Source organism: Narcine bancroftii, chromosome 5 (genome assembly GCF_036971445.1).
Source record: "Narcine bancroftii isolate sNarBan1 chromosome 5, sNarBan1.hap1, whole genome shotgun sequence".
In the NCBI taxonomy this organism is placed as follows: domain Eukaryota; kingdom Metazoa; phylum Chordata; class Chondrichthyes; order Torpediniformes; family Narcinidae; genus Narcine; species Narcine bancroftii.
Window position 1 is genome coordinate 136,044,526 of NC_091473.1, and position 12,084 is coordinate 136,056,609.

General features: G+C 39.9%; 1 protein-coding gene across 1 annotated transcript in view; it reads left to right on the plus strand.

The window, feature by feature from the left end:
- The window catches only part of znf326 (zinc finger protein 326), a 43,905-nt gene extending 33,952 nt beyond the window's left edge, over nucleotides 1-9,953 (plus strand). Inside the window, 4 exon segments of the mRNA XM_069942381.1 lie at nucleotides 3,002-3,104; nucleotides 5,156-5,286; nucleotides 7,385-7,480; nucleotides 9,129-9,953. Coding sequence (XP_069798482.1) covers nucleotides 3,002-3,104; nucleotides 5,156-5,286; nucleotides 7,385-7,480; nucleotides 9,129-9,329 — 531 coding nt within the window. The 3' untranslated portion in view covers nucleotides 9,330-9,953.
- Nucleotides 9,954-12,084: the final 2,131 nt, after the last annotated feature.

The window sequence follows — 12,084 nt, forward strand, 5'->3', positions numbered from 1 at the left end:
TGTAGTCATGCTTGAGTTAAATTTCAGTGGGGTAATTCATTATTTTTCTTTGTAGGCCCATGTCATTTTGAATGGTGATCTTTTAAATCCATTTGTAGGTGCAGAATAATGCCTGAAAAAAGTCAGAAGGTGCCATATAGGTGGTCATTTGAATAATATGCTTAATCTTCTGCCACATTAAGTCCTGACTTTGGTATAGTAGCACTATTCTCATATTAGACACTCTGTGACAGGACACAAATCGACAAACATACCTGGCAAATTATTAGATACGTTTAAAGTTACTTTCAGGATTTAGCTGAGTTTTTTTGAATATATTAAGTATTATATCTATATATTCATTATTCAACTAATGTAATCTTCCTGTTTATATAAAAAAAAACAAACTTCAGCGGGGTATAATTTGTTGGTGACTGCCTTGTTCAGTGACTTCACCCTGCGATGGATTAGTGCACTAAATGGTCGTTAAGTAATTTTTATTTTGTAGCTCTTATGGTAATGGTGGAAAAATTCCAGCCTGTGGCATTCATTTCCTCAATGATAAACAGCTCTAGCTTTCTATAGAAATAACATACATTTTGATCTACAAGTCGACCGGCAGATAAGTTTATCCCTTTTTCAGCTTCATTTTGATGGCTTTATTATCTATTGGGCATATAAATCGACCCCATTAAATCACGATGACTGGGGTGTAGTTGCCCCCCCCCCACCTCAAAACATCATGATGACTGAGCTGTTAGGCGTTGGCTGAAGGTGATTGTTATCATAGAGGCTCCAACAAAACAACAAAAGTTTGAAGTGAGTTTTAAGTTAAAAGTAATAGAAACGACCAAAAAAACCAACAAATGCTGCTGCAAGAAAATTCGATGTATGAGAAGTTCGTAAGAGATTGGAGAAAGAAAGAAGAGACATTAGGAAAAGTACCAAAAAGGCACTGTTCGATGGGAAGTGGAATCACTCATTGGCCAGAGTTGGAAAATCACGTCGCAGTGTGGGAATGGGAACAGCGGCAAGATTGCGACACTCTTACAAAATAAGATAAAATTATTCGCACTGAAGTGGGCAAAGTCGCATCCAGACTCCAGTAAAGATTTTGAAGTACAGTAGGATGGTGTAACTGTTTCATGAACAGGAAAAATCTGGTATCACAAAAATTGCTCAGAAACTACCAAAAGATCTTGATCATATAAAGTTGTACATTTTCACTAGTTTATTGTACACCATTTTGCATTAGCAAATATTGGAAATGTGAATTTCAACATGATATGGAATAGGACAGTGGAATGTAAACAAAAAGTGCAAGGACCAGGTTTAAGGCGGTGTTATCGTGCATGGCAGATGGGACGAAGTTGAGACCCAGCTAATCTTTAAGCACAAACTTAATGAAAAAAGACGGATGGATGAAAATGGTGTAAAATTATGGATAGACAATGTGTGGAACAGGCGGTTTATGCAAGGAATGGAGTTGGCTGGTCTAGGATATGTTTTTCGTAGCCACTTAACTGAGAACACTAAAAGTAGATGAGCACTACACAATATTTGCATGGCAGTTATCCCAGGTGGTTTGATGTCTCTATTGCAACCTCTCGACGTCTGCTTGAGCAAGCCATTCAAAGACCATGTGCATAAAGAATGGAATACATGGGTGATGAGAACAGAAGAATCATTTACAAAAGGTGGGGCAATGTGTGCTGCGTCACTTGATGTGCTGTGTGACTTTGTGGTCAAACATGGGATAAAGTGAAAGTAGAGTCTAATTGTTTTTAAAAAGTGTGGTATCTCTCGTGTAATTGATAGTACAGAAGATCATTTATTGTGGGCACTGACGACGAAGCTGAAGCCCCCTCATCAGATATAGACGAGGACCATATGATGATGGTTTAAACAGTGAGAGTATGGATGTGCTTGCCGCGATCTTTGCCTCAAACCAGGATCATGATTTTGAAGGATTCTAAATGAGTTTTTTTTAAATGAAAATTTGTTGGCGTCCAGCAGCTTTTTAAAATTAGTTGAATTTAAAGTCTCCAAAGTATATCTGGCGTGTAAGTCGGCCCTCCCTTTAAGGGTTTCAGGACTCAATTTATCACTGAAATGTAGTCTTCCCATTACTAGACTATTAATAGTGTCCTGTTGTGGTTTAAGCAAATTGCAGAGAGCATTCTCTTGAATACTCTGTGCACATAATCCTTTTTATAATTAGTTGAAAAATTAGATTATTTCCCACTTAATTTGCAAGGGAAGGATTTCTTAGATAGTAGTTTGAAAAACTGCTTGGGACAATGCTGAAAATGACATGTAGATTTCACTAATATGTTCAAATAGACAGCAGTAAGCAGTTACATAGCTTTAGTGATTACTGCTTGGAAATTGCACATCAATAATGGAATTGAATGATTTATAAAACGTCCTGTATATGTACAATTGTACTTAGCTGTTCAAACACTTTGTTTTAGTGGTGTGACTAAAGGAAGAATTTTTGACCAACATACCAGCATTTTACTCTTTGATTAGTTCATTGAGATTTCCAGGATTAACCTGGATGAGATACAGGTTTGGTAGCAAAAGGACACCTCACATTTATTTGCCAGAGAAGATCCATGACATCACATACGATCTTGAGCTTCTTTTTCCTGTGGGCAAGGGAGAATTACTACTTATTGGTAGTGCAAAAATAAACTACACAACATACACATATAAACAAATAAAGAACTGTAAAATGGAAAACATGTAAACAAAGTGAAAAACAGACGATTTTAAAAATCAATAAAGTGCACAAGAGTCCCTGATTGAAGGTACTGATGTATTCCCTCACTCCGCATTCCCAGCATTATCCTAACTTGAGATGTAAACTGCATATGGGGTTTGAATCCATATTTTTGTTTTCCAGAGTTGAGAATTTATATGGACTCTAATAATGCTGTTCATTTCTGCCTTGCTTCAAGTTTGGTTTTCATGGTTTTTCAAAAAAATTTCTTGATCATGTTTCAAAAATTCCATTTAGGCATCCATGATGAACAAGAATAAGAAAATTGCAGCTCGTAAGCAACTGCAACAGCAGGAACAAAAGGAGCCAGCACAGAAGCTTTCAAAGGATGTTTTGATGGGTATGCGATTTATTATCTTTTCTGATTTGGGCATAATTCTATTTGGAGTTTAGAGTGAAGCTTAAAAGCCATGTGATGGGCATTAGTGGTTAACTTTAAATATTTGTAATCCAAGTAATTTGCTGTTCTAAATAAAATATCAGGTTAGCAAGAATATGGTGGTCTGGAAATGATAAATGGATTTATGTATTTTATTCATGTTGCACATCAATCAATAGCAGGTTAGCAAGTTGTAGAACATTAGGTATTTGGGTAATGGAGGCATATGAGCAACATCACTAATAAAGCTGAGCACGTACATTGGTCAATATGGTCAAGGAATTTGAGTTTTAAATGGCAGTCTTTGTTTGAATGAATGGGATGTCCAACTCCATGTCTGGTCTGATTGTATGCAAAACTGATATCCCAACGTGTGTCACTATATTCTTGTAACTCAAAGGTTCTGTGCTTGTAGATGTGAGTCCATGCATTGCAGATGACTGAATGAGTGGAACATCCTTGAACATGTCAAGTGTCTTTCTTCCCCCCCCCCCCCCCATCTTTTTTTTGGGCACCTGCCTGCATTTTCATCATTCATAAAAGACTCAAGCCCAAAATGTTGGTTATCTTCATTCTCGCTCAATATAATACACTCTTTGATCTGCTGAGTTTCTCCATGAATTGGAAATGGGGATATAACCAGAATATAATGGAAATTGCTCTCCCACCAATCAAAATTTAAAAGTGGATACCATACTGATTTGCTGTGGACCTTTGGAACTGAACAGCCACGATCATGGCCCAGTTGGAAATGGTTGGTTCCACAGGTGTCAAAGACTTTTGATCTACTTTTAAATAAAAACAAATTATATTAATGCATGCAAGTAATTGAATATATTTTAATAATTTATTTTAATACCAATAGTTTTTAAAAAGAAAAGTAAGCTTAAAATAAAAAGAACTCGAGTTCTCCACAAGTAAAACACGAAAGTCTGCATACACGGTGATTGAAATAAAAACCCAATGCTAGAGAAACTCAGCAGGTCAAACAGTGTATTTTCTAGAGCAAAGATGAAGATGCATAATCAACGTTTTGAGCTTGAGCCCTTCACCGAGGTACGGAAAACTGTCGGTAAGCATCCAAACAAAATTGTAGAGGGGATGGGGAGGGGAATGTGCACCAACCCAAAGGCAGGAGGTCATGGCTGGATAAGGGAGGGAAGGCATGGCATCAAGCAGGGAGACGAGGGATGACTCTGTGTATGGAGAGGGAAGGGATAGAGAGCTAAGGGAAGGAAGACACTAAGATGACCTGTAAATTGGAGGAACAACACTTGATTTTTTTTTCTTTCTGAGCACTCTCCAACTGGATGGCATTAACATCTACATCTTGGGTTTCTGCTAACCAACTCTATTCTCCCTCCCTTCTCTCTTTGTCTTTTCCTTAGCTCTACATTCCCTTCCCTCTCTAGTCACGAGTCATCCCTCCCTTCCCTTGCTGCTGTGCCCTCCCTTATCCACCGTCTACCTATTGTCTCCTTCCTTTGGGTCTGTGCTCATACCCTACCCCCACCACTATTTTGTTTGGATGCCTGCCAACATTTTTCCATACCTTGATAAAGGGCTCAATCCTGAAATGTTGGCTATGTATCTATCTTTGCTACGTAAAGTACACTGTTTGACCTGCTGAGTTTCTCCAACATTGTTTTTATTTCAAGTTCTCCAAAAGTTCCTGTTTATCAGTCCAACCTGCCCTGGTTAAAACTGAGGATTGATATGAAGTGCACTTGAAGTCTTTTTAATGTTTGTGTTCATGCTGGTTGACATATCCAGCTGCAGTGAGGACAAGAAACTAATGCACAGCAGTTACCCACTCACCAAGGCCATTCTTGACAGCTGGTGCCAAACATCTAAAGTGCGTACTATCCCCATTCAGCATAATGGATGTATTTTTAATAGGAAAGTTGCAGTGGTTCGAGATTTAAAATTTCCCCAAAAAAGTGACAAATTATTTGAAATTCAAATAATTGAAAATGGTTCTCTGCATTTTTAAAATTAATTTTGTTTTAAAGGAGTTGCTTCAGATGATCAAATGAAAAAAGTTGAAGCTGTTCAGTGTGCTGTCTGCAATACCTATATTCCATTCCTGTTTCACTCTGTACAGCAGCATTTGAAGTCCAATGAACACATCAATAGCAAGAAGGTACAAGCTTACTGTTGACTTTAAAAAAAAAAGCATTGCTATTGTATTTTAATTTTAAATGCTTAAAAATATTTTCAATTTTTAAAATTCTTAAGATCATGAATATAATCCATCTGATGTTATATTACCAGTTTTAGAGGGAGTGAAAGAGATGAAATCTTTTATTGTTGCTTGGAGAGCCAAAGCATTATGGAAATATGGTGATGGGTTGGGTAAGATCATAAATGGCATTGTTTTCAAAAGCAATTTTTTTAGCAATTTTTTTTGAGGTCAGGCAGCACAGCAGCTTTGCGAAGACTGGACTAAAAGATGGCTCGGTATGACATTAGCACCATTTACATATATGGCAACGATACCATGGTAGTGGGTTGTATAAAGGAAGGGGACGAGTCAGCACAGAGGATGGAGGTTGCAAACTTGGCTGAATGGTGCACCAACAACAATCTTGCACTCAGTGTCATCAAAACTAAGGACCTGATTGGCTTTCCTTTCCTGAAGTCAACAGAGGTGTACAATCCAGTGATCATTGGAGGATCAGAGGTGGAGAGGGTGAACAAATTTAAGTTCTTGGTAGTCACTATCTCAGAGGATCTTTCCTGGACCCAACACACCAATGGCATCGTGAAGAAAACACGTCAGTACCTCTACTTCCTCAGGAGTTTGCGGAGGTTTGGTATGACACCAGAAACCCTGGCAAACTTCTACAGATGTGGTGGAAAGTTTGCTGATCGTGAAAGTGTGCTGAAAGATAGTGGACACCTTCCAGGACGTCACAGGCAAAACCCTCCCCATTATTGAGTACATCTACAGAGAACGCTGCCATCAGAGAGCAGCAGTAAATCAAAAGACCCTCACCACCCAGCACGTGCTCTGTTCTTGCTGCTGTCATCAGGAAAGAGGTATAGGTTCCATAACACTCGTGTTACCAGGATCAGGAACAGCTGCTACCCCTCCACCATCAGACTCTTCAATGATAAACTCAATCAGAGACTCGTGTAAGGACTCTTACTTGTGCACTTTATTGATTTTCTGTTTGTTTTCTCTGTGTTGCAATCAGTTTGTTTACATTTATTTATTGTTCTGTTTACATGTTTATGCTGTGTAGTTTTTTTGCACAACCAATTCGTGGTAATTCTGCTGCATTTACAGGAAAAAAGAATCTCAGGGTTGTATGTGATTTCATGTATGTACTCTGGAAAAACAACCAACTGAAAAACCTCACAAAGATAAGCGTATACAGAGCCGTTGTCATACCCACACTCCTGTTCGGCTCCGAATCATGGGTCCTCTACCGGCATCACCTACGGCTCCTAGAACGCTTCCACCAGCGTTGTCTCCGCTCTATCCTCAACATCCATTGGAGCGCTTTCATCCCTAACGTTGAAGTACTCGAGATGGCAGAGGTCGACAGCATCGAGTCCACGCTGCTGAAGATCCAGCTGCGCTGGGTGGGTCACGTCTCCAGAATGGAGGACCATCGCCTTCCCAAGATCGTGTTATATGGCGAGCTCTCCACTGGCCACCGTGACAGAGGTGCACCAAAGAAAAGGTACAAGGACTGCCTAAAGAAATCTCTTGGTGGCAGGCACCAAGTGGGCTGATATCGCCTCAAACCGTGCATCTTGGCGCCTCACAGTTTGGCGGGCAGCAACCTCCTTTGAAGAAGACTGCAGAGCCCACCTCACTGACAAAAGGCAAAGGAGGAAAAACCCAACACCCAACCCCAACCAACCAATTTTCCCCTGCAGCCGCTGCAACCGTGTCTGCCTGTCCCGCATTGGACTTGTCAGCCACAAACGAGCCTGCAGCTGACGTGGACTTTTACCCCCTCCATAAATCTTCGTCCGCGAAGCCAAGCCAAAGAAAAAGAAAGAACTCTGACAATAAATCTGAATTGGGCTTTATCTACATAGAAGCCAATCGTAACCATTAATGTGCGGCAGAAGCTCAAATCATTTAAATCCAAGAAGCTTTAGTATGATCTATGTTTCTAAGTATATCTAACTTTTTTTTTGCCTCTGCCATTTGAACTTCAAGTGTAAATGAGCTGTTTGTTCTTTTTATCTTTTGCTCATTTGCTAATTCTTCTTTCTTTCAGAATTATCATGACCAGGTTAGAAGGGAGAGTCTCCTCACAGCTAGCAGCATGCTGAATAACCCAACTGTGAAGGCTAAATTTGAACTCTTCTTGAAGGCAAGTCTTGCAGCATTAATGCAAAATATTAAAATTGTAACACACTGAATGTTAATAGCAGACTCTTGTTTTCTATTCAAGCCTGTCCAGAAAATTTCTGGAGACCACCAAGATCATTTTGAGGTTCAGAGTTCTCATAATGAAGGGGAGCTAATTTTAACCTGGCCTAATATTGATAAAAGGGCAGTGTTTGCTGGTCAGTTGTTTGCACAACAGTGCTTTTCTTGACCTTTTGATGCCAAAGTTGCAGGAAAGTTTGTGCTGGTAAACTTCACATTATTTGCAAGAATTAAAATATATTTTGTGGACCCAGCAGCAGCAGTGCTTGGTTATCACTCAGCATTTGGGCTTTTTATTAGGAAGTCACATGGGATATCCCAAACCACTATATGGTTGGCACGGTTAGCACAACCTTGTTACAGTGTCACAGTGAGCCGGATTCAATTCTGCTGCTGTTTAGGAGTTTGTTTCCTCTGTGTACTCCACTTTCCTTTCAAGTTCTGAAGACCTGTGGGTTGATTGGTTAATTGGTCACGTGGATGTATTTTGGAGACTTGGGCGCACAGGCCAGAAGTGCCTGTAAGGTGCAGTAAGATTTTTTGTTCCTCTGTTTGGCTTTGCCCTGGTAGTGGATGGAGCTGTGGAAAGGGAACGATGAGGGAGATTGAAATTGGTAATGGGGAGTTTAAGTTTGGGCCCACAGACAGAGTGCAGGTGTTCAGCTAAAGTAGAGGAAGCTACACAGTGTACACAGTGCAGTAGATTAGTTTTAAATCCAATGGAATGAACATCGATTTTTAAAAATTTTTGTGTAATCCCCATGCCTCATCAGATTGCACTGTTTCCATTGCTACCTATTCATGTTCTTGCTTCCCTTTAAACCCTCCCAGTGGTTTCTCTTTATCTGCCTATCTACCTCTTGGCCTATTCCCCAGCTTCATTCTCCTTCCATAGACTTAATATCACCCCTTGGATTCTCAAGGGTCCTGACCTGAAATGTTGACTGTCCATTTCTATTTGTGGATGCTCCCTGACCCTCTGAATTCCTTCAGCAGCTCTGTGTTTGCTCATGACTCTAGTATTTTGCAGTTTTTGTTTCTCTACAGAACAGTACAAGAACAGTTCTAGGCATCATACCAGTCCAAACTAATCTCCTGCCTATGCATGGTCTGTATCCCTCTATTTATTCCCAGCATGTTCATGAGCTGTCTGAATGCCTCTTAGATGTTGTTGGCAACCCAGATTCTTCCATCACCTTGCCTGACAATGTCCTTTCACACCTACACTATTTATTTGGAAGCGAATGGCCTTGTAATTGCTTATGGCACCTCTCAACAGTTGCAAAATTAGATGAGGAAACAAGACTGCTGAACCAGTCCTTGTCTACATTGAAATTTCCGGGGAAATTGAATGAGGATGGTGTGGATACCATATCTCTAGTTGAAAAATGTATTAATCACTAAGTCCAGTTGGATCACATCATAATGTAAAAGATGTAGCTGCCAAACTTGCCTTGCTGTTGGTAGAATATATATATTTGGAGTAGTTCAGCCTCACCTGTCATTTCCATGTTGGCCTATCCTTGATGTTATTGGTAGAAATGTGCAGTGAGGACTCTTTCCATGTCGTATCTTTATTTTGTATGTAGGGTGAGAACCCTTTTGAAAATCCCCAGGAGCAGCAGCAGCAGCAACAACAACAACAACAACAACAACAACAACAGCCGCCACCAGAGGAGGACCAAGAGGAGGAGGAAAAGCAGGCAGACGTGGCAGAAGATCAAGCACAGGAGCTGGAGGAAAACCAAACTGAGATGGAGGAAGGGGCAAGTGAGCCGGCCGACCAGTAACACCTTCAGAATGAGCATGTAGTCACTTCATTCTAAATCTGTAAAAATGCAGCAGTGAGAAAGATGCTTCCCTGCTATCCTTGAAAGTACCATGATAGTTTAATATGCCTTGGCTGAGTGTAATCACAATGCCTTCTCTGCAGTCTATTAATGTTTTCCTTTTGTTTACAGAATAGTGATTTAGTTTTCCACAAATAACCATGTTTTTTATGGAGGAATGCTAACTTCGAGTATTGAATTTTGTCAAAATTGAATAGTAAAACAGTTAATCAAATGGGTCCTTTTGTGTTCTTGAATGTGAAACCATATTCATTCATGTCTTAAAGAATTTCTTGTGCATTTTGATGTGTATGGTGTTTGAGCCTGGTCAATAATGTTTCTTGTTGCATCGTTTAGATTGGCTGAGAAATATTGCTATTTTTAAAAAAAATTTCCCCCACACCCCCTGTAAACATTTAGATTGTAATAATTTGGTTATTGTTGAGCTACTGATTCACATTAAAAGGTTTTGTTGCTTGTCCCACAATTTAAAGACAAAGCCTGGCTTAATTGTCCTTTTTAACTGATGTGAGCCTATGTACCCCTTTGAGCTATTAATGGGAATAAACGTTTTTAGTTATGTAATCTGTGTGTGAACAAACCTAAATGTATTTTGGCATTGTCACTTGTTTAAGGGCACTGGTTAAAACTGGCAGGCAGTGTAAATGTTGGTTTGTGTGACCTTCCATGCCTGAGCAGTTGGATGGAGATGATGTGACCTGAAGGGTGGAATATATTGTAAAATAAACTGTACTGGGTTAGAATTATAGAATCAGAAATGGACCCTTTGGCCCACCTTGTCCATGTTGACCATAATTCCCATTTATCAGCATTAAGCCTCCACTCCTTTCCTATCCAAGTAACTCTGCCAACTCAGTGCATATATTTATCACCCTTTAGAAAACCCCTAATCCCTCTGATCTCCTTTAAATTTCTCCAGGGGAGATTTGATCGAGGTTTATAAAATTGAGGGGAATAGACAGAATAAATACAAGTAGGCTGTTTCCACTTAGATTGGGAGAGAGGACAAGGTTTTAAGGAGAAAAGTGAAAGATTTGGGGGAACTTCACTCGGGGTGTGGTGGGAGTTTGGAACGAGCTGCCATCTGACTGAAATGGGGCTCGCTCCTAAATTTTAAGAATAAATGGATTGATACATGGATCAGAGTGGTCTGGAGGGTTATGGAATGGGAACAGGTGAGTGGGACAATAAGAATGATGTTTTGGCACAGACTAGAAGGGCCAAATGGCCTGTTCTGCGTAGTAGTTTTATATGGTTTTATTTAAACCCATTTTCTCGAGTTCTAGATTTCCCAACTGTGGGGGGCGGGTGGGGGGAGCGGTGGGAGCTAGTTATCTAATCTGAACCTCTCTTAATTTTGTTAACCTCCAAGGTCGCACCTTAATTTGCTATAGGAGAATAAACCCAGCCTGTCTAATCTCTCCTTTATAACTACAGGTCTCCATTCCAGATACTAATATAGTGAATCTTTTATACACTTGTTATTGCAACAGCATCCTCTTGCAATACCTCCAACCAGAATGGTATTCCCAAATAAGGTCTAATTTATGTTGAGTATAACATTATGTCCCTAATCTTGTACTCAGTGCCATAAGTATCCCAACTGCCTTTTTCACTGCCCATTTCAATACTTTAAAGCTGTGGGCTTGCACTGTCAGGTCTCTATGTACATCAATAAACTTGAGTTCCCTGGCATTAACTTTGTCCTAACAGAATTTGACCTGCTGATTCTAGATGGCCGCCTTATCAATGACTCCACCAGTTTTTGTGGTGTCGGCAAACTAATCATAACCTGTATATTCTGGTAATTTTAGCAAAGGTTCCCTTTGTTTTGGGTACCAGCACGAAGAATTTGTCCTAAATTTGGGTGCAGTGTAAATTCACTTGAATGGGGCATTATTTTTACTGCTGAAAATCCAGACCAAGGTTTTTTTTGCTGTCGCCATTGTGTGGAAGTAAGTCAGGTTGTCGGCACGAGAAGGGTGGGCCAAGGGCCTGACCAGGACACTTGCGTAGATGTGAGTGGGGTTGTCAGCATGAGGAAGCTGTGCAGAGGGCCTGACCAAGACATTTGAGGTGGGGTGGGTGACCAGGATGAAAAGCTGGTTGATGATGCTGGGGCAACTCTCCCAAAGTGTCTCCCTATCTCTGCCAAGTAAGAATATTAATATTAGGTAAGGCTTTATCTGTAAACTCAGGGGAGAGAGTTAATATGAGACTAACAACTAGTGCCAGTGACAGGTTCGAATTTAAATTTTGTAAGAAATAGAAATTACTTTATTAAAATATAATTAAAAATAACAATACTGATTTTTTCAAATTGCATCTTGCACTGCTTGTCTTTTAAACAGTATTCTTAATGTGGGAATAATAGTGAGTCTCAGTTGACTGGAAAATTCACATTTTCTGTATTCGCAATCTCCGTAGGTGCCAGATAAGGGTGATTTTACTTTATATCAAAATGGACAATAAAATTACTTTGGAGTGACAGATATGTAGAGGGAAAAATCCCAAGTGAAAAAAGAATACAGGTATAATGCCAACAGCACTGTATCCGTCCCCACACTGATCCCACTCTCTGCCAACAGTTCCAGCAAGCTTTCTAACTGAACTAAAGGTGATTGACTAAGGAGGCTACAAAGAATTCACTTTCGAGGAATTATCAACGTTTATTGGAAAAATCAATGATGTTTGC